Source organism: Diaporthe batatas, assembly GCF_019321695.1.
Source record: "Diaporthe batatas strain CRI 302-4 chromosome Unknown Contig00002, whole genome shotgun sequence".
NCBI lineage: Eukaryota > Fungi > Ascomycota > Sordariomycetes > Diaporthales > Diaporthaceae > Diaporthe > Diaporthe batatas.
Window position 1 is genome coordinate 2,604,231 of NW_025408549.1, and position 24,409 is coordinate 2,628,639.

The following is a 24,409-nucleotide window of genomic DNA, read 5'->3' on the forward strand; positions in this document are numbered from 1 at the left end:
CAAGCAACCCTGGTCTCTACCCCCTTTCCAACAACGAGTTCGTGGCTGCGTGGGTTGCAACCGACACTTTGCCGGGCCCACAAGGGTTGGTGGCGCAGCGGTTTTCAGTAACAGTAGCCACGTGAGCGGAGATGGGAAGTGGCCCTGTGTGGTTGTGCAATCAGTTGGTTTGTTATTTGCTGCAGCAAGTTTGTTGATTGATTGGTTGATTAATTGTTGCCTGTTTGTTTCGGTTCAAGTGTTTACCGCCACGGGCGGGCAGTGGGCTATCCACCTTAATGCGTAACTACATTCTTACCCGCAGCCGCACAAGTGGCATAGGGCGTTATTGGGATTAATAGCAACGTTTTCTTGGGCTCCTTCACCTGTTCTTGATCAAGCTCCGGGCCCGTGAAGCTCCTCTGATGTGGAATCTTGGAGGATAATTCCAAGGCTACTAGGCTGATGTGGGTAACTCGATGATTTGAATCGAACCCTTGATATTACCAGTGCTGTGAAGGGGGTAGCAGACCTACTGAGGCACATGCAGTTACTAGCTGCCTTGATTTGTCAACACCGGCGGACATGCCGGTTCGTGGCCATTACAGTAATTACCTAGGTACATCTTCATCTGGTTGCAGACCCTTGCAGTGGACATGAGAAAATCAATACCAATTTAGGACAACTTGCAACTTTATTTGCAAGGTGAGCAGGATCCCCGTAAGCCTCGGCGTTAATCCCGGCCGGTAATCGCCACTTATTTGGAACCCAAGCACAACTGCAAGCGCGTTTGGGGGCAGTCATCAAACATGAAATCAACCACATCTACGACGACGGTACGCAAAGACTCAAATTCAAAGCCGAGCTGTATCTTGCAGACTATGCAGTAGCTACCTGGGTAGTCAATCCATACTGTTGTAGTAGTGAAGCATACATCAAAGAGCCATCACGTGCGCGACATTGTAAAGTACGTAGGTAATCAGTAATCATTGGCAGATGGTCGTTCGCATGCCAAGCTCCTAGAGCCTGCTGCAACGTGCTAGTTTGCGTCCCAAAACGCGCTGACAGGCTGACAGGCCGAACAAGGTAGCACTGCCCAGGTGTGCGGTACATTTGCTCCACAGGTATTATCAACAACAGGGCCTCGATTCGCTGTTAAAAGGAAGCCTAGCATTGGACCCATTGAACGCTCGTAGTTGATGCAACGGCATGGGGTAGCATCATAGCCTAGCAAGCCTAGCCTCTTGAGTGGAGCCCTCTCCCACTGCCGCGAGGAGGGGAGGTTCTCGGTAGGTTCTCAGAGGGTGTAGCATAAATTGTTCGGCCCGGAGGAGAACAGCATCCTGAAAATTTGAACTCTGTGTTATCTTTCATCGCATTTCATCTGTTCTGTGCGGTCTGTCCTGACGATGAATTCAACCAGCTCCTCCTTCCCATGGCGCGGAGATGCCACATCTCTGGCAGCCAACCCAGCCGTGCTAATCGTGCTTGTACCGGTTGTGACCCTGCTCTTATCCTATCTGGTGTCTTGGATTGCATCACCCCTGCGAGGGTTCCCAGGACCAGCTCTAGCATGTCAGTCGAAATACTTCCTGGGAATTTGAGAGAGCTCAGCTAATAGGAACGCTTCAATCAGCATGGTCGAATCTGTGGCGGATGTACTATGCCTACGATGGATCTATCCATACCACCACTCACAAGATGCACCAGAAGTATGGACCAGTGGTCCGCATGGCCCCGAACTACCTCGACCTCGACTACGATGCAACCGCCTCGCTGATCAAGACGTGTTTTGACACGAAAGGCGTCTGGAGAAAGGTAGGCAACTTCCTTCCGGTATTTATGCCCATGTACGCATAACTGATACATATGAAAACTTGACCATAGACCGACTGGCATGCTGTCAGTGGTTTCAAGGTAGGAAAAGAGATTAGGTACAATGTATTCAGCGAAGTGCGCCCAGCCGAGCATACTCGCATGAAGAAGCCCGTCGCCAAATACTGGACGACCAGTGCAGTGGCCCGAATGGAACCCCATATCGACAGCGTTGTCGCGTTCTTCGCCAAGCAGCTCCAGGGTCGCTATGCAGATGGGGGTGAAAAGAAAATGGGCAAGGCATTCAATTTCGGCGACTGGGCCATGTTTTGTGAGCACTGACTTCGCTTCAAGATTTATTTCATTTCACCTATATTGTTACTGATTTGTCTTATCCATTAGTTGGCTGGGATGCGGTAGCCAAAACAACGATGAACAAGCGCATCGGCTACTTGGATCACGGATCTGATTTTGACGGGACGCTGGTCACGGCCGAGAAAGCATCGAGGTACCTGGTCACGATCGGAATGTACCCTGTGCTGGACCGGTTCTTGGATAAGAACCCTATATATCACATTGGGCCGCCATCTTACACGAACCTCGCCACACTGGCAGTCAAGCTGTTGACTGCCCGATTGACCGGCCAGGACGGGCATGATGCCGTCCAAGATCTCGATTTTATGGACCATTATATCGAGGCTAAGAAGCAGTACCCGGAAATTGTTGACGACTTTATGCTCACCTCATGTGAGTTCATCATTCTCATATCAAACAACTGCACAAATTGGGCTAACTAGGTCCATTACGACAGACGTGCTCGTTAACTTGGCTGCCGGAGCCGACACCACCGCCGCAGCTCTTCGAACGGTCTTCTACCTTTGCCTAAGGAACCGCTCAATCTGGAAGAAATTGTCCGAGGCAGTGCTCGCAGCTCCATTCGCCCAGCCAGGGAGCGTCCAACTACCAGCCCCATACGCTCAGACGAGAGCAATCCCTTACCTCGAAGCCGTCATCCGCGAGGCACTGCGCCTGTACCCTGGCAACCTTTTCCCCCAGGAGCGCGTCGTGCCAGCAGGGGGGATCAAGCTCCCAGACGGGCGTTTCGTCCCCGAGGGCACGGCCCTGGGGTTCAACGCCTACGCCATGCACCGCAACAAGGCAATTTGGGGGCCCGACGCGGAGGAGTTCCGCCCGGAGCGGTTCCTGCGCTCCGAGGACGAGTCAGAGGCCGAATACAGCGACAGGATGAGGTTATACAACGATAGCGACTTGTCTTTTGGGGCGGGCAGCCGAAAGTGCATTGGGATGAACCTCGCGATGATGTAAGCATCACTTCTCAATTGTTACGAGTCCCCGTCTTTCATGCTTTTGAAATGTTCTAGAATACAACATTTTAGGATCCGTAGCAGGACTAACGTCACTACCAGGGAGGTTTACAAGACCACCGCCACTCTAGTTGCCATGTTCGACTTCGAACTAGCCACCCAAAAGGAGTGGACTGTCACGGCTGAGTTGTTTCCCAGAGCTAGGGGAATAGTGTGTAGAATTCGACAGAGGGAAGGAATGTTTCTGAGGCCGGACATTGATTACAGGAATGAGTAGTCACGTCGCTCAGCCAGCCGCCATGTTTGGCGTCAGAGGTTGTTAGAAGTATCTGAGCTGTGCTCGTGTGTACTTAGTATACTATGCAATGACAGTATATCGATAGTTAGGTAATAAGCCACCTGGTCAGTGCTTGCTATGTGACCCACTTTGAACGACTAAAGGGAGACATTGTGGGACAATCTTCGATAGAAAGAGGATGACTTCGTGAGTGATGAGTTCTTCTGTGATGATATCACACCTAGGTATGGTGCAACTGTGCAGGGTTAGTAACAGGGCTGGGCTGAATGGCCGTGGAACCCAGCAAGCATTGGTAGGATATGTTGGTTCAGGACCTCGGGAGAGTGATAATTACACCTGGCAGCCCCCGTTCAAGAATCAGTGCAGGGCCTTCCACGGCCGGTGGTGACGACCGCCCGCGGTCTCTGATATCTGCGATGTCAAGGTGCTGTTCTTGCTTGTCTCAACGACAAGAACAGTTTGAGAGCAAGCTATCTTTAAAAGGATTATGCCTTGGAGGCGCACTAAATACCTAACAGGCTCGCTTGGGGTTGTTTCGGAATGCATCCTAGTTTCGCAACCGCTAATAAAGCCGTGAAATTGAGCGAGGAGGCACCGGAGCCTTGTGGACTCGGACTTGAGTGGGATCATTCTAGCATCAAACAGGACACAAGGTCATACATATAGTTGTCGCGGCGAGTCCGGCGCTGGTACCTAGGTACTCAGCTGTAGTTATAACCTTATAAAGCACCGTAGTATCGCTATTACAGTTGATATGTATGAGTCCCGTGCCGAGCATCTACAACTGCCATCACGCATAGATTGAACCTTGGAAGCCGCAGCTGGGCTGTTGGCAGTGGAAACTGCTCTTGGGCGCCTCCCTCCTCCCCATAATCCGGTACGTGAAGAATGGCCTTGAGGGTATCGCTGTTGGGGTGTTTTCTGCCCACCACGGCACAGCTAACAATGGGATTTTGATGCGATGTGAACTGAGAAGAACAAATCAAGAAGGGCCTATGCTAGACATTGTAGTGCCACGCACAACGGCGAGCCGTGGTGATCAGGAGGAAGAGGTCAACAGCTCTAGGAGACTTGCGAAGTGAGCCTCTAGCCCAGCAAGAAGTTGGTCTAGGCCGGCTTGCCGGATTTTACTATAAGCTCGCTGGGAAAGGTGGATGCGGGTGGGCCCAACCTTCCCACTCTGATCGGCCCTTAAGCGGGGGCTCAGAACCCGGGTCTGGTCGAACGGACCGATTGGGAGTCTGGTTCGACTCGCCGTGCCCTGAAGTGCTTACTCTGATGGGCAACTCGGGTGGGTAAGACCTGCGGGAGCTACCCTAGATGGTCTCTCGAATGCTAAGCATTTACGCCGAGATTGTTCCAGGATATGCCCGCGCGGCAGGATTCCCTGGGCGGCAGGGCGGGCGGAACACGGTTGGGGTGTTCAGCCGCCCGCGAGCGTCACCTTCGGTTGATGACCTCGCAAAAGGCCTTTCTCTTTCTAGACCAGTGGTTCTCACACACAGCCCGATACTTCCGAGTCCTGTCTCTGCTCATGCGGTGTGGGCTAACTTGGAGGGTTTTCCCCCAGGTGAGAGGTGTCCGAAGCACATCATACCATGGGACCTGGCGGGCGCACTTGTCAGGCGGCTGCATGAGAGGGCTTCCAAGGGGGGGGCTTCATACGTCATTCCTCATTCTTTTGAATTTCCATCCCTCTGGGATGTTGCGTACTGTGTCGCTGTCCTGTATATCCATGACAATATGGACATGGGACCTACTGTACTAGTACTAGCAGCTCGGCATCGCCAACAGTGCCGCTCGCCAGAGACTTCCTCCTCGACACCGCCGGCGCGGGAAGTTTGCGACTGGGACCCGGACAGCGGCCGAGATTTGCTGCGAGAATATTGGCGCGTCGAAATAAGCTACCGGTAAGGGCAGAGCTTAAGCGGCGGGCGGGATGGAGCCAAGCAACCAAGGCCAGGCCAGTCCGGGTGTGGCTGCACCGCTGCAGCCTCCAACAACAAGCTCTACCACCAAGAGGGGAAGAATCCGGGGAAATTGGGGAAGCACTTGGGGGTTTCAGCGTTCTGGTTCAAATGTTCCTGGAAAATATGAGAGAAGGGAACCTGTACATAGTACGGATTGCGGTGCCCCAGACTCAGGACTCAGACTGCGCATTCAAAGTCGACATATGCAGCTTCACCCGCCCAGAGTTACGCTGTAACTGTTCTCTGGGTGCCTCAGGCTGTTAAATATTCATTCATCTTGCAAACATTACATCGAATGCCTGTGACGACGCCACTCCGTCATTGACGTGCGGAGGCGGTTTGAATATACGGAAGAGGGTCCCACATCGTGAGCCAAGTCGGACCAGGTACTTACTGAAGTCAGTAGGTATGCAGGCTGGGCTAGCAGGCAGCACTCGAGACTAGTAGCTGGGCCAGAAGGTCCTGTCCAGAGGCATCAGACTGCGCAGTCAATCACATTGTTGGTCGAGCTGAGCTTGCCTGCAGAGCTTGCACTTGTGCTCGGACACCCCGCTGATGATGCAGAACCATTTGCTAGCCTTGACTCGGGTGCCCCGTCCCCGTGGGGGAGCATCGACAGCGGCGAACCGTCCGACTGGGCGGTGGCAAGTTCTGCACGGGGCTCGTGACTGGCTGTCTTCTCCAAACGGGGCCGGGCTATACCAGGGGGCCAAGCATCCCCAGATTCGAAACGTGGGGCCCCCATCCTCACGGCCATGTGCCAGGGAAGTGCCAATGAGCCTTTCGGCCCTACCCACAGGCGACCCCGGCTTCTGCCAGTGCTTGGGGTTTCCCCCAGTGCCATGGGAGCCCGTCAGATTGGTCCAAGGTGACAGGGTGAGTGAGAGAACGAGTGAATGGTGTTCAATGGTACGCTACTCCGATTCACCTCGGCGTCCCAGTCACTGGTACATCATCGTGGTTCATACTTAAAGTACTCACTCTGCCCATATCAAGCCCGGGTTCTGTCCTGTCCCTTTCTCCTTCGACATATACCCTCGTCCCTTTTTTCTTGTAGCATCACTGCTTCGACCTCATACTCCGATCCATCAGGTTCTTCTCTTCTCACCGTGCGGCATTGCGTATTTGCGTTGCACAAACAAACACAACCGTCCAACATGGCGAAGCTTGCTATCGCCAAGCCCCGAGAGGAGGCTGGCAAGGCCTGGCCGGCCATTTGCGTCGGTGCCTTCGTCGCCTTCGGCGGTGTTCTGTTCGGATACGACACCGGTACAATCTCTGGCATCCTGGCCATGCCCTACTTCCAACATCGATTCTCCACGGGCTACATCAACCCAACCACAAACGAGCCTGGCATCTCCCCCTCCCAGGATTCGGCCATCGTCAGTATCCTGTCCGCAGGCACCTTCTTCGGCGCCCTTTCGTCCCCCTTCTTGGCCGACAATATCGGGAGACGACTCGCTTTGATCGCGTCCACCTTTGTCTTCATCTTTGGCGTCATCCTCCAAACTGCCGCCGTCGCCCTGCCCCTGTTCCTCGCCGGCCGCTTCTTTGCTGGTTTTGGTGTCGGTCTCATCTCGGCTCTCATTCCCCTCTACCAAAGCGAGACGGCTCCTCGGTAAGCACACGCCACCTCCTTCTGCAAATCATATCACACCAGACTCCGGAGCATTCGACTGACATATATTAGGTGGATTCGAGGAGCAATCGTGGGAGCCTACCAATGGGCAATCACAATCGGCCTCCTGCTGGCTGCCGTCGTCGACAATGCCACCGCCAACCGAAATGACACCGGCTCGTACCGAATCCCAGTCGCAGTCCAGTTTGCGTGGGCCATAATCCTCATCGGCGGAATGCTCATCCTGCCCGAGTCTCCTCGATACCTCATCAAGCAGGGCAAGGGCGAGAAGGCCGCCCAAGCCCTCGGATATCTTCGACGTCTCCCCGCCGACCACCCATCCATCACCTCCGAGCTGTCTGAGGTTCGGGCAAACCACGAATACGAGATGAGCCTTGGCAAGGCGAGCTACATCGACTGCTTCCGTGGAGACATGATCAAGCGTCAATTCACCGGCATGGCCCTCCAAGGATTGCAGCAGCTGACTGGCATCAACTTTATCTTCTACTATGGTGAGCTCAACCTCTTGTGTCTTCGGGCGCTTCTTGATCATATGAATGGCTTCGCTGACAATCCTGTCAGGAACACAATATTTCAAGAACTCCGGAATTTCAGGTAAGAGCTGCTCCTGAGCCCAGACTCCCATATCCGAGTCCTGCTGGAGGCGTAGCGTCTGACGGCCACAACAGATCCCTTCGTTATCCAGATTATAACTTCTGTCATCAATGTGTTCTCGACCCTTCCCGGCTTGTACGCCGTCGATAAATTCGGTCGCCGACCTTTGCTGCTCTGGGGCGCTGTAGGGATGGCCACCTCCCAGTTCCTTGTAGCGATGCTGGGAACCTTGACCACAGGCCAGGACTCTGCCGGAGCCATCATCGTGTACAATCTTTCCGCGCAGAAGGCCTCAATCGCATTCGTGTGCATCTATATCGCGTGTTTTGCGTCGACTTGGGGCCCTCTTGCTTGGGTCGTCACCGGAGAGATCTTCCCACTGAAGCATCGGGCTAGGTCTCTGTCCATCACCACTGCCACAAACGTGAGTCGCACCAAATCTGGACACCCCCTCCCCCCACCCTGATCCAGCAGCTAACTCTCATTGGTAGTGGCTCCTGAACTGGGCGATCGCCTTCATGACCCCGTACCTGGTCAACTACGGAGACGGCTATGCCAACCTGCAGTCCAAGGTCTTCTTCATTTGGTTCGGCTGCTGCTTCATCTGCATCGCCTTCGTCTACTTCTTCATCTACGAAACCAAGGGGCTGTCCCTCGAGGAGGTCGACGAGCTGTACACAGAGGTCAAGGGCATCAGCGCCGCCAGGAAGAGCAAGCACTGGACACCTAATACCACCTTCAAGCAGAGGGAGTCGATTGCTCACCAGGGCGGCGTCATTGGGGGCGAGAAGGATGCCAACTTGGAGCATTCTGAGGGCGCTGTGGCTTGATTTTTAGATGCAGTGCCAGCGGGCCTTCTTGTAGTTCCTTGACTTTTTTCAGTAAATAAGTACGAAATTCAACACTTTTTGCGTGTAATATTGCTTAGCATCGGCTTGTCCTGTCCACAAGTCCAGGTTTGTGATCACATCAATACACATTTCACTCGCACATGGCCTGGCCTTCAGAAGGCACTCATAGGTCAGGGTGCCATAGGAGGTGGTCTAGTATAGCTACTTAAGTAGCTTGTTTCATGGGAGGTTGCCTAATGAAAGGACGGTACATCACGTAAGTGACGATATCGAAACAGAACGGCACAACCCTGGCATAATTAGACTAGTCGCGGTGGAGCTGCCATCGTGCTTTGCAAGCGCGTGGTTGATGTGAAGAGTCTTCGGGGTGTGCGGTGAAGGTAATACGCCTGGTCTATGCCCAATGTCGCGATTGTAAGAATGTGGCAACGGTTAAACGGATGAAGAAGCACAGGCAAGGTACCTAGGTCCCTAACAATGCAATATATGCCCTAGATCTGTGTATTTCCGCTTGCTTATTTAGTTGCTTAAGAACTTTGCGATTTCTGGGGCTAGTATTTCATGTACACGGCTTGTCCTGTGATAGAATATCAGCTTGCGATGCCACGGTAGACCGCTTGTCATGGATTGCTGTGAAGACTTACGTATGTCCGCTGTTGAACCAAAAGTAGGTGTCAAGCGGCCCGGAGCAGCCATACTTCTCCCAGTCTGTCAGGACATCCTCATATAGATATCCGGCACAGAAATCAGTCGTGTTTGTGATCCCATAGTCGGCTGCATTGTCCAAGACATTGTTCAAGAAAGTGTTGGCATCAAACAGCAAGGTTGTCACTCCCTCATTCTGGCAGGCAAAGTCATCGCTGTACTTTTGGAGTGTCTCATCCCACCATCCGATCATCGTCTTGTTGGGTGATGGATTGGGCTTCTTAACATTTCCGGGCGTTCGATCCAGCGGAGGTAAGTTTACGAAGAGAAAGTTCTGGTAGCCCGCTTCAAATAGGGGCGTCACGGACAGTGAAAATATGCTGGAGATGATAGAATCGAAGACGCTCGGGAAGTCGAAGGAGCTGGGGGACTTGGCCAGATCATTGATGTCATTAATGCCAATCCAAATTGCAACCAAAGTTCTTTTCCAGCGTTGGGAGTTAGCCATCAGAGAACCAAACAAGTAGCTTATTGCGAATATGAGGAGGTGCAGCCCATGAGGTGGTCACAGCCTGTCGTAAAAGCTGCAGCCTGTGAAGTCTTTGTTGTATTTGCCCGAAATGGGGCATGTTTGTTCTTGAAGGGGTAAAGATTGTGCGTAGAAACTACTTACTCAGAAGCCAAGACTTGCAGCTCGTTTTCAAATACTGGCTGCCCGTAGGTGAGAAACTGCTGGGACTGGTTGACAAGCGGCACGGTGAAGTTATGATGAAGCGGCGTGCTGAGTGTGTGTTGGTTAGTAGGAATCCGCACACTTGGACGCATATCTGGTTGTTTATCTCACAATTCTGTCGACACATCTGCACCTGCGAACGCAAAATCCCACAGTTGCAAGTCACAATCCAGTGGCGACGTGAGCCCAGGCTCCAAGCCACATCCTGTGAGGTACTGGACCCAGTTTGGACCGCCCTCCGCCGTACCGGTGAAGTTTTGTACAATCTGGTTCGTCAGGAGTTGCTCCGGCTCATAAGCAAAGTTACCCGGCAAGTAATCGCCAATGAAACTATAGTTCTGGCGGCCATGGATACCTTGGACATAAGTATACGAGTCCCCGAAAGCGATGCTGGTACCCTGGGGTCAGCTGGCTGGTTTACAGCTTGTATATCTTCGGAAGTGGCGGCTGAACGACTCACAGGTGCTTGATGTTTTGCCATTCGAATGCGGTAGGTGGAACCGGGGATGCAGTCACCAAGGACATTATGGAAACCAAGCCGATGGAGCCAAGGTGAAGTGAGGGGGCGTTTTGTGTTGCGAGCATCACAAGCCTGAAATCTGACCATGCGCTTGGTGAACAGAGTAATTATCAAAGCATCAAAGCAGAAGTGCAGTCTCGATGGCTGTTTCTCACAATTATACGGGTCAAGATTCCACCCGTGTCCGCTGCTCCGAAATTAAGCGATTTGATTAGGCGGTTGACAGCTGGGACCAAACCTTACAATTGGTGGAATTTGCCCCCGAATTTGGGGTCTTGAAGAGACGACTGACTTAGTGAAGCTGGGCACCCAGATGACCCCGCTGTTCTCCCAGCGAGAAGCACTAACATATCTCGACATCGTGACAATTCGAGCCGACCGCGCGTGTAGGTGAGTGCACCCCAAATAGTTATCATCTATCTTCTGAGAATTTCACGAGACAGCATTTGACGTAAGCGCGATGGGAGAGAAATAACCCCCAGGACACAGGCACTTGAGCATGGCACATTTATGGACGTCACTTGGAAACGCTAAGTAGATGGTCTAGGTATCTGACAGCAAAGCAACGGCGAGGTGATGCAATCATATTCATAAAGGAACACTGTCAGAAAAAGAGAACCTGCGCAGCTACTGAAACAGGGCTGAGGCTCATTTCATGGCTGTCCAGGCTCTCTGGTGCAATTCCTTTCTGTCGCGACTTCAGCTTGAGGACAGTAAAAGCGTGACGACCTACTTAAGAGGCTAGGCAACAGTATGACAAGGAAGTGTGATAGACACAATTTGGCTTTGATTCAAATTGTATCATCAATTGATCTACTGTGGCCCAACCCTCTGAGCGGCCAGCCATGCTGACATGTAATCCGACGACCACCTCACATCGGCTCCGCTTCCCTGGGCGCAGCCCGATGACCCCTGCAGCCCGTGGACTCAGGGGCAGGTTGGGGTCGCAAGGCAAATGAGATGGCTGATCTCGGCCTCTGACATGCAGCCCATGCTGGAGAGGCTATTGGTGCCGGAAAGTGCCCGCAACATCAGGCTTCCTTCGATGTTACAAGAGCTCACGTAGGATCCAAATCCCTGCTCTCCAGGGCTGCCTCCGACAAGCTGAAAAACAGGGACAACCAAACTCAAAAAAAAGTCCCAGCCGTTTGGACTCCAGTTTTTCCTCGCGCCACACCGTCTCGTTCGGTTCATCATCGAAAAGATCTACACTGCACCATGTCTCTCAACTTTGACGACAACACGTGGTACCAGGTCAACGTGACAAAGTTCACAGGATTCTCCCTCCTCGGCACCTCACTATTTAAAGACGGCCTTACTGGCGCAGTATTCTATCAAGAAACCAACACCAGTGCGAGGGGCCAGAGCTGGCAGTTCTACCCGTACAACTCATCCGTGTACTTGCTGCGGTGTAAAGATGGTGGCCCGAACGGTTACCTGGCCGCTGCCGCCGGGTCAAGTGACGGTGCACAGGCGTCAATAACTGGCAATACGGTGCCCATTTTAGCGAACTATAACGTCACGGACGACTCTATGTTTTGGCAAATTGAACCATGGGGGGATGGGACATACTATTTCTCCAACCTCGCCAACGGGACAAACTGGCGGCTGAATGTCCTGGACACCGCCTTGATGGCTATGGAATCGAATATTACTTCGGAGCAGGCAGGCGAGCATTTCACATTCCGCAGCTTAAGTACGATAGGAGATCAGAGATATTCGACTTTCAATGTGAGACTTTGTTGGAATGTCAGATCGTGAAGAATCCCTTGGCTGATCATCTAACAGACATACCCAACCACAAGTCGAACAGCGGGTGCCGTTGCGCCAACAACGACCGCCACAACTGGCACGGCTACTACTAGTACGACAGGTGATTCTACCACAGCCTCTCCTACGGGGTCATCATCCCCTTCAGAGACCCCATCCGGGGGAGGGCTGTCAACCGGTGCAGCTGCAGGGATAGGTGTTGGGGTAGGACTCGCCGTCGTGATTCTGGTGGCTTTGTTGGCAATATTCTTCATCCGAAGGCGGAAGAGTGCCAAAGGAGCGTCAGAACCGGTGCAGGCGAGTCCCTCAGAGGAGGCAAAATATCAACCCGCACATTCTGGTCATTTCCACGAGATGGGTCCACCACACACGTACTCGGAAATGCCGACTTCGGCAACATCACGACCACATGAGTTATGGGCTCAGCCTGTGGAACTTCAGGGCGACCACGGGCGTTAGCATTCAATGTTGACCGCCCATTTACCATCGATCATCATGTCGACGTCACTTTCGTGTTTGCACGCAAATCGGCCAGCGCTGGCAGGACGTGGTTCGCTTCAAGGGAATAATATTTGATTATTACAAACTATAATAATTAATTACCACGACGTGTGGTGTGTCCGACCCCCTTAGAAATTCGCCAGCATAGCGACCCCTCCGAAGAATGCGCCCATAGCCACACCAGCCGTCTGCAAAGGAGCAGCCGCTCCCGTTCGGAAGATCGAGGTGCGCGCCTGGCTGCTGATGGAACTGGCCCTCGACGCGGCGGAGCTGGTCAGCCGCCCGATCTCTGAAGTGATGCTCGAGCGATCGGACCCCGTCGCGGTCGCGAGTTCTGATGTGAGCCTGCTGATCTCCGAGCTGGCCTCGGAGTAGACCGACGAGATCCGTGAGCTGGCCTGGGACTCGATGGAAGAGATGCTCGAGGAGGCGGACGAGAGCACGGATGAGAATATGCTGGTGGTTTGGGTGGAGAATCCAGGTTGTCCGAATGTTGTTGTTGGGTTACCGAACGTCTGTGTCGGCTGGGTGAATTCTGGTTGTGTTTGTGTTGGAAAAGTCTGTGTCGGGAAGGGCTGGCCTGGCAGCTGTGTCGTCGTTATAGGGACGCCTGGAATGCCGCCATCTCCTACTGTCTGCGTGACGGTTACTGTGCAGTGGCCATTCTGATCACACCCGGGCGTGACGGGATTTGGTACCGGTATTCCAGGGACGGTGGCTGGTATACCGACGGTCTGAGTGACAACGACCGTGCAGGTGTTCTTGCCGAACCAGTCCCACCATGGCTTGCCATCGCGTGAGCAATCGCAATCATGGAAGCCGTCACCTAGATTGAAGCCGTCTTTGTCTGGACATCGACTCCAGAACGTGGCCTCCTGTAGACCGGCAGCGGCATTCACGTCATCTTGCGCCTGAGTAGACGCCTGAAAGAGTGGGAACTGTGAGCTATTGCAAGTGCACGGTGCGAGGGGAGGGCCAAGGAGAGCTTCCACATACTGAGAATGCTAGAACCGACAGCGAGGTAGTCGTTGTGAATCTCATACTCGCTTCAGCTTTACTGAAGGTCGCGTTCTCATCAGCGCCACCGCGTGGTGTCGGTGTAGCACTGCTGAAAATGTTTCAAGTTCCAGATTCCTGGCTCTCGTGCTCGGTTATCCGTGTATATAGACTGGAGGGAATATCGTGGCTGATTTATACTTGAGTCTGATATGATCTCAAGTCTTCGGAGAAACGTAGGCAGCGTGCCAAAATTCTGATGGATCGGCACGACAGGCTGTCAAGGACCACACGTGAGTGCCACCTCGAAGGCCGGCGGGCATCCGATACTACCTCAAAAGTCTGGTTGGTAGACGGCTAGTCCCGGTAGTGGCCCAGCCGAAATCGAATTCCCTGGGAGCATTGTGGCTAATGGGCTGCATTGTGTGTTGGCGACCCCAGTCAGTTAGGGACCACCTTGCAAGCCTCGTACAGAATCATGCTGGCTCTGGGTAAGGTTTCGCGAGGCTGGGCAGTCATTGGTCTCACGCAAGCTGCAATAATATCATCACTTAATGCCAGCTTGCAAGCGGGAAAGTATTCAAAAGGGACAGGACAGAGCGATGTTGCCCTGGAATGTCATAAAATCCCCGACCGTTGACTGAGATGACGATAGGTCCGGTTACCAACAGACCGGCATCTGCTTTTTCGTCCCACCAGACGAAGCCACTCCGATTGGCGCATCTTGGCATCTGAAATCTCACTAGGGGCCTTGCTAGTTACCGCTAGGACTTCAGATGTGAAGCGACCACGGGGCCCTGCGGGTGCTTCGAAACAGCAGTTGAAATGGAAGCCGTTCTCATCTGTGGCACTGATGTGTTGCCGTCCAGACATTTCGGTTAGGACACTGGCTGTTGGGTCTTGGACTCATGACATCTACCGCCCGGGGACTGCCGCGGGATTTCGAAACCCTGGTCATCTGGCTCGATCTTTTTCGTCCCATGGGACGTCTTCATGCGTCTCTACCAGGCTGACCTTGGCATTCGGCATAATTCGAGACCTGGGAGCCCCTGCAAGTGCGCACGCAGCCGCCTCGTCAGAGAGGCGATCTCAAAGCCACCTAAGTAGACTGGTGGTAAAAAACTTGTAATACGCTCGTAGAATTTGCTGGAATAGGCTTCAGCGATGCTGCTTCTTGTAAGTTTAATTTCGATCTCGGCCGAGTGATGGGCTACCCCGTCCCTATCGTTTGTCGAGGCGGACATATCAGTCGTCAACTAGAGAAATGATAAACAGCGCCGATGCGACTGTGATCGAAGGCCCTCTCTTTTCAGTTCCCTCTGCAAAATCATTAATTGGTGGGATCTTCCTTCATGACACCTTCCAGGACCCCTCCTACGTCTTTCAGTCGATGCTGGCAAGTGCCTACTGCACGATGACCATGCTGCCAGGCAAGGCTCACCGAACAACTGAAAACGGCAAGCACTAGCATGGACAACAGTTGCTGTATGATCAAGGGATGCGACACTCATTCTAAGCTGCTTGATGATCTGGATGCTACGTCCGAACTGAGCAGACGGCATCCCTGCCCGGGTACGAAGGCGCGTAAGGTGGTATTTCCCATGGCAGTGACGAATTTCAGAAACCCTTTTTAGGCGACGACGACGTGGACAATTCTGTAGCATCTCGCAGAGTACCCTAGGGTAGATATAGGTCCTTTCTTTCGACATGACCTGCTCGGCAAATGTGAATTTCTTTGCACCATGACTTGGGGCTGTACCGCAATCACGGAGCATCCCAATCACATTACCATCCGCTTGGCCTGCCTGTATAGGACTACATACTTAAGTAGGGGTGCCGCCAAGCGTCCTGATCACACATGGCGTCTGAACAAGAACGGAGAAGTTGGGATGAAATATACCCCGCACAATCACAGAATGCGGCCAGGCAGACTGAAGTAGTTTCTTCATGTGGGATACTTTCCATTTGGCTTGCTACCGGAATTTTTGTGGCCTTGACGATTCGTCGGCGGCTGCCGTTGGTGGCGACTTGGGATATGAGTCCTACAACCAAACTCCCGAGGTCCATAGAAGCATTCGGCATACTCCTCTCTTTTGATTTGGAGTCCCTGGCATCTGATTCTTCTTCTTCCGTGATCAAGTGCGCACAAAATTGCTGTATTCAACCACATTTCCGGCATCTTGTACCATTTTCGGAGTTGAGCTGTCATACCACACAATCCAGATGTCTGCCGTGTAACTAATGTACATGAGGCACTTACACCATCGCCACATTGGATCAAATTGGGATGAAGTTCATGAACATGAGCCAAGAGACTTTCGAAATAAGTTAGCGTTGATTTGTGGCGACAGTGACGCGGGGTTTTCAATTCCAGAACCCTCCGGGCGCGATGTGCCCGGTGATCTCAACAGCGGGGACTATCGGGTACCTATGTTTCACCAGGCTCATTGTCTGAGCCGTCTCATATCCAATTAGCCAGCACTGGAGGCCATGAGAATAAGATGTGGTGAGATCGATGTTTAGGTCGTGAATTACAAGGAGATTTCAAATGTATTGAACAGTTTACAGGTGCTCTTCAGCAACTCCAACATGGCAGATCATCAAATTTGGCTGGGGATTATGAATTGCTATGGCAAGCATAGGCATACGAAATACAGAGCAGTGATGAAACACCAAGCATACTAAATGTAGTTATAACAGGTCACAGTAGTATACTTATATATATAGATATAATAAAGAAGTAGAATTAGTAGTTAAAAGTATTATTCTAATATTAAATATTAATAGAGTAATTTAAAACTTGAAGGATTATTAGATTTTTAATTCTTATAATTAGTTTATATTTAAATTATAAAAAGAAAATTTAAAGTATTATAAAGTTTAATTTAATTTTAAAAATTTAAAATAAAACTTAATATTCTTATAATTAACTTTATTATTAACTTAAATAACTTTTATATATAAATAATATCTTATAACTCTAGGTAGCCTAACCTATCTACTAATTGCGCGACGGTGCCGCGGTCTCTTAAATATATAAGTATTGTACCTTTAGCCCTAATGAGTCTTCGCTAAGGGTGTCTGAGGCACTGTACTACCTAGTCCCGATCTGCAGTTTACAATTTACAGTACGGTAGAGAAGAATACGCAAGAATAAGTTTATAGATAAGATTGCCTAATAAACAAAACTAAGCGAGCGGTTTTATCATGTCATGACACACAGCCCACATGTTTGCCAGCAGAGTCTAGTCGGACACAGAGAGCCTATCTTAGATGACACAACAATCCATCCGCTTGAAACGAACCGACATCTTGATTACATAGTGACCAGCCACTGACCCACTGATTCCCAGACGCGCGACGAGGCAATGTCAGAGTGTTGATTCCGCACCATCTCCGCGTTGTCCCGCCCTAGGTTCTGCTGCACCTGTGGGAATCGAGCCTACTTCTTGCCCGCTGGCTTCTTCGCAACCGGCTTTGCCGCAGGCTTTGCTGCAGGCTTCGCCGCAGCAGGCTTGGGCTTCTTGCTAGCCGACGCGTCATCTGCTACCCTCTTCCTCTTGGGGCGGCCAGAGCGAGTTGTCTCCCCTATTCAGCGGAGAAAAGAATTCCGGCGTCAGCACAGCATCGCTATTTTTGTTTTATCAGGGTTTGACTCACACTCCCGGTTATACCTATCATCATCTCTACGGAATCTCATGAACACAGTTCCGTACTCATACACATTTCCGTTGGCCGTCCTGGAAGCCTGGAGAGTGGATCTGTGGTGCTCGATAAGCTCGCCGGGGCCCAGCTTGGACATCGCCGTGGTTGCGTTGACGACCCTGTGGGCATGAACGATCTGCTCTGGCGCACTTGGCCGGGAATAAACCTGTGCGTGACACGTCTATCAGGATCTATGCGTTTGGAGAAAGGTTGTGAAACTTAAGAATGAGACGTACCTCAGCGTCACCAGGCATGGGATTGCCAGTTGCGGCAACGGGGTAGTAGTGCATTGCCTCATCTGCACGTATACAACAAACATCAAAGATCAGCCCCTGTGGTATGCATTATCATAAGGGTTTTGATAAGCTGCTCGAGGGCTGCGCTCTTACATTCTGCCGTCAACTGAGCCCGGGTTTGGGCATTGATGCGCGTAGGCTTGCCAACTGCATACGCGAAGCAATTCTGGTTCTGATTCCCGTTATCATTCACAACTCGGTAGTAGCCAGCGACTCCCGGTGTGGTGGTCTGAGCACCGGAAAACCTTGTCATATAATCGGCGAAAGTCTGCGCCATGGTGAAGGTAAATTGGATGGAGTTGATAAGTTTGAATGTAGGGATATGTCTTAAGAATGAGCTGTGTGTCTTGGTTTAGGAAAATGATTGGTGTTGGTTTTAAATTATCGAGATTAACAAGAACCATGTGTGTTTATATAGAAAACAATGTTCAAGTCGTGGCTTGAGGCCTTCATGATTTTGAACGACAAGAATAGAAAGCTAGACATAGTCCCTCTCCCCTTCAAACATGTCGCGAGGCTACAGATGGCTGCGACCATCCGACCGTGTAAGAATTCAAATCCGTGTAATCAGGACTCGTACGCCTTTTTGGCCTGCTGATCCCCACCATGGTCCTCTACTGTTTCTATGAACAGCTGCAATCTATGATTGCAGTTTTGAGTCGTGGGCGGGCCTTGGTCTGGGATTGCTGTGCGGCCGCTTTGGGTCAGTAAATGAGGCGTCTAGGTCTCAGGATTGCTCCTGATGTCAGAATAGTGATGTAGGGGAGCCCCAGCAACCATTCGGGAAGTCAGTCCTTGGGGACAGGAAGGCTGAGCCTGCCCAAACCATCCTGCCCAAATTATTTTCGTCTTTAGGGTGTTCCTGTGGGGGCAAAGTGCGTGTGGCGTCTCACCCGAGTGTTTAAGCGTCTAACCCAGGAGGAACATTATTTGGCCAGAATATGACCGGGGTCAGAACGTTCGGGAAGCTTGGCAGGGTCAGCAAATCAGGTCGTTCGGAGCCATCTGCTTACGAAAACGACGTGTTATTTTGGTGATTACGAAGGTGTCAAAAACGAAGCCAATTGCGAAGGTGCCAAGCAGGCAATTCCTCTTCTTGATTCATATTTCAAACAAAGCCCAGCGTACCGTCTTCTCCGCAACAGCATCAATCCAGCCTAACAGCGTGATCATGGGCTACTTTGACAACTGTACCTCTGAAGACCGTTTTACGATACGGCAGAAATACTTCGATCAATGCGTTGTTAGTGATTGGGATGAACGTCGTATTGTCGCTGTCGTCACACCAGGGGTCGAGTCAGACGACGACTTCATAATCGACACACTTGCGCGCCATATCGGCAGCATTCCAGCAGATGCCGTCCGGATTGAAGTCTCTCCAGAGGGAGAGCTTGTCTCCTTCTCATGCGAAGTCGCGGATGACTGGACGATGGCCCCTTTCTACCCCTCGCCCTCGGACTTCCCGCCAGGGACAGAGACAGTGCGCAGAGCGGATCTGACAGAGATCAGTCGTCTGGGAGTCCAGACGGACTTGTGTGAATACGTTTCTTCAGATGGAAAAGTGCACCGTGTTGCGTTCAAGTATTACACCAACGAGAGCCAAGTGCCCGTCTTCTGGCACGAGCTCAACTGCGTGCTCAAAATACCCAAGCACCCGAATATTGTGCCTTTCGACAGGCTGGTCATCGATACACTCGATGGTGAAGACAAGGTCGTAGGCTTCACGGCGCCCTTTGTTGAGGGTCGAACTGTGGACGACAGCCCAGGCCGAGTATTCAAGCTGAAATACTTGAGACAGCTTCTAGATGTGTGTTACCCTGCACCGTTACAGTGAGGGTGTCAAGCTGATTCGACGCAGTGTATCGTTTATCTCAATATCCAGCTTGGCATCGTGCATGGGGATGTCTGTGGCAGGAACCTCCTCATAAATGAGCAATCAGACAACGTCCAACTTTTCGACTTCAACATGGCTGCCAAGCTCGGCTGGGAAGGTGATTCTTCAGAGCATGGAAATGGCGTCTTCGCTTTCGACGAGGATCGCAACGACGTTAAGTGCGCCGTATTCACCGTTTACGAGATCATCACGCGGGACCTGCATCTTCGTGAGGAATATCACCCGCACGAACTAGACACTTCCATCCTGCTCGAGCTCGAAACGTGGGAGCAACACCCGGATGCCCGCCTCGACGCCGACCCGGCAGAGTATCGAACAATGCTGGAAGACTGGCTCGGCGCGAGAAGAGATATCGACAAGAAGATAGACCACTTTTCGAAAGCACCACATGCCCTGGAGTGGCCGCCTCTGCCAGAATTTGAGAGGGCAGCGCGCATGCGCCAAGAGTTGATCCTCCAGGGTGGTGGTGAATTCTTGAAGTGGCAGCGGCCTGCAAGTAACAAGCTCCCGTTGCCAAAGGGGCAAAGTCTGCTGGCCACGGGTGAAATCGTCGACAACAAAGGAAAAGAGGACTTGGATATTAAATAAAGTTCAAATTCTCGTACCTAGTACAACTAAACCCGGGTGTCCTAAGTTACCCTATGCATGTAAAAGCTTCCACCTGTGAGTCCAGCCAGGGTCAAGCGTGGTTCAACACTGACCAAGGGTCAAAAGGGTTAGGGTCGAGGACGACAACCTGACCCTCGAGTTTGACTTGACCTGTCCTCTAGCTAAATGACAGGCGACCACGAAAACATAACTGCACCTTTGACTGCTCTGTTCTGTGGAACGGCGAGGAAGAAAAGGCAGGGGCTAACCTTTCAACAATCAAAGAAAGGTTGATCATCATGGCAGGGGATGATGGCGAGGCAAAGGTGGTTCGGGGCGCCTCGCTGCTCATCCTGCTGCAGGTCTTCTCCCGCGCCGTCACCTTCGTCGCCAATCAGCTGCTCCTGCGGTTCATGACAGCATCTCTCCTCGGCGTGTCAACCCAGCTCGAGGTGTACTATTTGTCCGTCCTCTTTTTCGCCCGCGAGAGCCTGCGTGTAGCCATTCAGCGGCAGGGGGCCCTGTCGTCCGACTCGGCCGAGCCCGCCAAGGACGAGAAGCTTCAGCCAGGGCGTGACAGCAAGCAGAGCACTCGGGCTCAGGAGACACAGGCGGTAGTCAACCTGGGCTATGTCGCCATCATACTCGGCCTCGCTGCGGCGGCGCTGCTGGGATGGATGTACCTCGGCTCCATCCCCGCCGAAACGCTCCTCACCACTCCTTACTTGGTCCCGTCGGTCTACGTTTTCGCCCTGGCTTCTGTCTTGGAGCTGCTGTCCGAGCCGGCCTTTGTGGTGATGCAGGTGCGCCTCCAATTTGGCGCACGCGCGTCGGCAGAGGGCGTCGCCACGTTAGGGAAATGCGCCGCCACGCTTTCTGCGGCGGTATGGGCCGCCCGGAACGGCATCGAGCTGGGTGTTCTGCCCTTTGCGCTGGGCCAGGTCGCCTATGGATCCGGTCTTTTGGTCACATACAGCTGGTACGGCACGGGGTTGGCAAGGGAGGCAGGGTTTTCTCTCCTGCCGAGGCGGTTGGGGCAGGGAAAGGAGTACATACTGTCGTACTTCTACCAGCCCACCCTCAAGCTCGCGTCATCTATGATGATCCAGAGCTTCGTCAAACACATACTGACGCAGGGTGATACCCTGCTGGTCACCGCCCTTTCTACACCCGCCGCGCAGGGAGTCTATGCGCTGGCGAACAACTACGGCGGCCTCGCGGCGCGACTGATATTCCAACCCGTCGAGGAGAGCAGCCGAAACTACTACAGCCGGCTGCTGTCAGGTGACGATGAGCCCAAGACATCCGCGCCACCCACAGATAAACAGACGGCAGAAAAGGGAGACAACACCAGCAGTCAGGGCGGGCCCCGGCCATCCAACGCAGCCCTCGCCCAGGCCTCTGAAAACCTTACAAACCTACTGCGATTCTACACCTTCGTCTCAGTACCCCTGCTCGCCCTGGGCCCGACCGCGGCGCCCCTCGTCCTGTCGCTGATCGCCGGCCCGCAGTGGACGGCCTCAGGCGCCGGCGAGGCCCTCGCCGCGTACGTCTACTACATCCCGCTGCTGGCCATCAACGGGCTCACCGAGGCCTTCGTGGCGTCCGTCGCCACGGGAGCCCAGGTGCACCAGCAGTCGGTGTGGATGATGGCCTTCACGGTGCTGTTCGGGGTCAGCGGCTACGTCTTCCTGAGCGTGCTCGACTGGGGTGCGGTGGGGCTCGTCTGGGCCAACGGCATCAACATGGCCGGCCGCATCACCTGGGCTGTGTGGTTCATCAGACGATACTTCGCGCAACGAGGTGCGCGGTGGGAGGTCACGGCGCTCTTGCCTAGCTCGCTGGCTGTGCTGGCTGCTGCGGTTGCAAACCAGGCCGTTAGGCGGGTCGTGAACTCCGAAGCTGCGGGCACAGGTGTAAAGGCAGTCTTGGGGGAGCTGATCAAGGTGGCGGGCACCGCGCTGCCATTTGTCGGTGTCTTGTAAGTTCTGTCCTCTGGTTCCTTTTTCTTTGATTAAGATGCCGTCTAAACATCTTCCTTGTTCTACGTCGCTGACCCTTTGCATAGGGCATTTGCCGAGCGCCGGTTCCTCATCCAGTGTTACCAAGCTGTCTCGGGAGGCAGATCCCGAGGTTCACAACCGCAGTAGATAAATACAGGATAACAGCCCTTTTTGTCTAAAATGGCTTGAAACGTGACCCTTCCCTACGTCTAGCCTATGAGTTTACATCTAGACCCGCCCAGCTCTCGCTCCTCTAATCGAAAGTGATCTTGGTCGCCTTCTTGCTCATGTCTACATTCTTGAAGAACGCACCGTATGCGTCGTGCTGCTTCTTCTTGACGGTCGTGCCGAACTTCAGGAGCTCTTCGGGCACAGGCTGGCCGGCAGCCTTGAGCACATTGATCAAGGAGCCAGAGTGTGATTTGTCATGCTCGGTGAAAAGCGTGATAGCCTTGCCCGCCTTGCCTGCACGACCGGTACGGCCGATACGGTGAACGTAGTCCTCGATTGTCAAGGGGAACTGATAAGACTGTTAGCCACTTGTACTCGCGAATTGAATGGATTTGTGGGACTTACCGTCAGATTCACCACGAGCTTCACCTCGGGAATATCAAGACCTCTTGCGGCGACGTCTGTAGCCAGCATGATCGTTGTCGTGCCAGCCTTGAACGCTTCCAGACTCCTTGTGCGCTGCTCTTGCCTCAGGTCGCCGTGAATGGCACACACGCTGAGGCCGCGACTCGTCAAGAACTGTTCCACTCGAGTAGTTTCCTTCTTGTAAAGACAGAACACCAGGACGCGGTCGTTGCGCGCCTTGCCCTTCTGGGCATCCTTGAGGATCTCTAGCAGCCGCCTCTCCTTGCCCCTTGGGTCCACGACCTCGACAGTCTGCTCGATCCGGCTGTTGGCCTGCAGCTCAATAGTGCCGTTGCCGTTGCCATCGCCCGTCTCACCGCCGGGCTTGTTCTTGTTGATGATCACCTTGACGGGATCTACCATGAACGTCTCCGCCAGTCCTCTGACCTCAGAGGGCCACGTCGCCGTGAACATCAGTGTTTGCCTCTTCTCCTTGGCCGGGCAGGATCCAATGATCAGCTTGATGTCCTCCTCGAAACCCTTGTCCAGCATGCGATCCGCCTCGTCCAAGACCACAAAGGCCGCCTCAGACAGCGAAATGGAGCCCTCTGACAGGAAATCCTTCAACCGGCCGGGCGTGGCGACGATGATGTCTGCGCCCTTGCGAAGGAGGTTGCGCTGGTCGTCCTTGCTTGCGCCGCCGTAGATACACACTGCCTTCAGGCCAACCAGCGACGCCAACGTGCTGATTGACTCGTGCGTCTGCATTGCCAGCTCGCGCGTCGGTGATACTATCACGGCGCGGGTAGGGGCAGTCCTCCCGTTGGCGGGCTTCGGTAGGGACAGTAAGGCTTCGACGCAGGGCAGCGAGAAGGCATAGGTCTTGCCCGAGCCGGTCTCTGCAATACCGACCACATCACGGCCTGAGAGGGAGAAGGGCCAGGAGGCGGCCTGGATGGGTGTCGGAGTTGTGAAGGTTCCGAAGGGGTTCTTGGACAGGAGGCGAGTGGCAGGGAGGTGGGTGAACTTGAGGATCGGGCGGAGTGTGGTCGAAGGGTTCTTTTGGTCGTGGATGGCGATGTAATTCTCCTCGAGGAACGTCTTGACCTCGGACTCGGGAACAGCACTCAGGGCGGCGGTCTGTTGGTACTTGGAGGACTCGCCATTGGTGGCAGGGGCTTCTGCGACAACCTCGTCATCTGATTTCCTATCCGCCTTCTTCTCTTTCTTGTCCCTGGATTTCTTGTCCTTCTTGTCCTTCTTCTCCTTCTTTGCAGTTGGCTGATCCTCGGCAGGAGCAGGCGCATCGGCGGGGATGTCGACGTCCATGGCATCGGCTGTCGCAGTGTCATCGTCGCCATTCTGCTCCTCGGACTGCTCCTTGTCCTTGTTCTTCTTGTCCTTCTTCTCCTTCTTCTCCTTCTTTTCCTTCTTGTCTTTCTTATCCTTCTTCTTCTCGGACTTGTCTTTCTTGTCCTTCTTCTCTTTCTTTTCTTTCTTGTCCTTCTTCTCCTTCACCGGCGCATCCTCGACGGCAGCGGAGTTGTCGGTCTTGACCTTCTTCACCTTCTGCACAGCATCGGCATCGCCCTCAAGGCGATGCTTCTTATCGCTTGACATGATCGACTGAGAATTTGTGTAACGAAGTTACACTTGTGCAGGGCAACGGCCGAAATCTTGGATTGATGCCGCTGGGCAGACGCAAATAGAC

General features: G+C 53.0%; 9 protein-coding genes across 9 annotated transcripts; 5 read left to right on the forward strand and 4 right to left on the reverse strand.

Annotated features, from left to right (window-relative positions):
* The first annotated feature begins 1,361 nt into the window (after positions 1 to 1,361).
* On the forward strand, positions 1,362 to 3,410 carry KVR01_001200 (uncharacterized protein). The gene is made up of 6 exons (XM_044793316.1): positions 1,362 to 1,554; positions 1,616 to 1,797; positions 1,867 to 2,125; positions 2,197 to 2,541; positions 2,606 to 3,116; positions 3,222 to 3,410. Exons 1-6 carry the CDS (start codon positions 1,389 to 1,391, stop codon positions 3,394 to 3,396), a joined length of 1,638 nt encoding a protein of 545 aa, XP_044649155.1. The 5' UTR covers positions 1,362 to 1,388; the 3' UTR covers positions 3,397 to 3,410.
* Positions 3,411 to 6,113: 2,703 nt separating this feature from the next.
* KVR01_001346 (uncharacterized protein) lies at positions 6,114 to 8,535 on the forward strand. Its single transcript, XM_044791895.1, has 5 exons — positions 6,114 to 7,005; positions 7,078 to 7,517; positions 7,588 to 7,620; positions 7,695 to 8,044; positions 8,112 to 8,535. Exons 1-5 carry the CDS (start codon positions 6,284 to 6,286, stop codon positions 8,448 to 8,450), a joined length of 1,884 nt encoding a protein of 627 aa, XP_044649301.1. The 5' UTR covers positions 6,114 to 6,283; the 3' UTR covers positions 8,451 to 8,535.
* Positions 8,536 to 8,990: 455 nt separating this feature from the next.
* KVR01_001322 (uncharacterized protein) lies at positions 8,991 to 10,374 on the reverse strand (the record flags this gene model as incomplete). Its single annotated transcript, XM_044789341.1, has 5 exons — positions 8,991 to 9,048; positions 9,116 to 9,598; positions 9,790 to 9,897; positions 9,961 to 10,239; positions 10,310 to 10,374. 5 exons carry the CDS (start codon positions 10,372 to 10,374, stop codon positions 8,991 to 8,993), a joined length of 993 nt encoding a protein of 330 aa, XP_044649277.1.
* Positions 10,375 to 11,540: 1,166 nt separating this feature from the next.
* Positions 11,541 to 13,648, forward strand: KVR01_001074 (uncharacterized protein). Its single transcript, XM_044784617.1, has 2 exons — positions 11,541 to 12,100; positions 12,158 to 13,648. The coding sequence occupies exons 1-2, from the start codon at positions 11,588 to 11,590 to the stop codon at positions 12,596 to 12,598; spliced, it is 954 nt and encodes a 317-aa protein (XP_044649029.1). The 5' UTR covers positions 11,541 to 11,587; the 3' UTR covers positions 12,599 to 13,648.
* KVR01_001139 (uncharacterized protein) lies at positions 12,769 to 13,681 on the reverse strand (the record flags this gene model as incomplete). Its single annotated transcript, XM_044787286.1, has 3 exons — positions 12,769 to 13,155; positions 13,273 to 13,563; positions 13,637 to 13,681. 3 exons carry the CDS (start codon positions 13,679 to 13,681, stop codon positions 12,769 to 12,771), a joined length of 723 nt encoding a protein of 240 aa, XP_044649094.1.
* A 3,397-nt stretch (positions 13,682 to 17,078) lies between these two features.
* Positions 17,079 to 17,914, reverse strand: KVR01_001594 (uncharacterized protein; the record flags this gene model as incomplete). Its single annotated transcript, XM_044792144.1, has 4 exons — positions 17,079 to 17,224; positions 17,297 to 17,507; positions 17,578 to 17,639; positions 17,731 to 17,914. The coding sequence occupies 4 exons, from the start codon at positions 17,912 to 17,914 to the stop codon at positions 17,079 to 17,081; spliced, it is 603 nt and encodes a 200-aa protein (XP_044649549.1).
* An 850-nt stretch (positions 17,915 to 18,764) lies between these two features.
* KVR01_001717 (uncharacterized protein) lies at positions 18,765 to 20,133 on the forward strand. The gene is made up of 2 exons (XM_044794915.1): positions 18,765 to 19,444; positions 19,496 to 20,133. Exons 1-2 carry the CDS (start codon positions 18,809 to 18,811, stop codon positions 20,117 to 20,119), a joined length of 1,260 nt encoding a protein of 419 aa, XP_044649672.1. The 5' UTR covers positions 18,765 to 18,808; the 3' UTR covers positions 20,120 to 20,133.
* Positions 20,134 to 20,418: 285 nt separating this feature from the next.
* Positions 20,419 to 22,269, forward strand: KVR01_001578 (glycolipid translocation protein; the record flags this gene model as incomplete). The annotated part of the gene is made up of 2 exons (XM_044784350.1): positions 20,419 to 22,100; positions 22,188 to 22,269. The coding sequence occupies 2 exons, from the start codon at positions 20,419 to 20,421 to the stop codon at positions 22,267 to 22,269; spliced, it is 1,764 nt and encodes a 587-aa protein (XP_044649533.1).
* Positions 22,270 to 22,375: 106 nt separating this feature from the next.
* KVR01_001803 (RNA-dependent ATPase DBP3) lies at positions 22,376 to 24,318 on the reverse strand (the record flags this gene model as incomplete). Its single annotated transcript, XM_044789873.1, has 2 exons — positions 22,376 to 22,642; positions 22,699 to 24,318. 2 exons carry the CDS (start codon positions 24,316 to 24,318, stop codon positions 22,376 to 22,378), a joined length of 1,887 nt encoding a protein of 628 aa, XP_044649758.1.
* Positions 24,319 to 24,409: the final 91 nt, after the last annotated feature.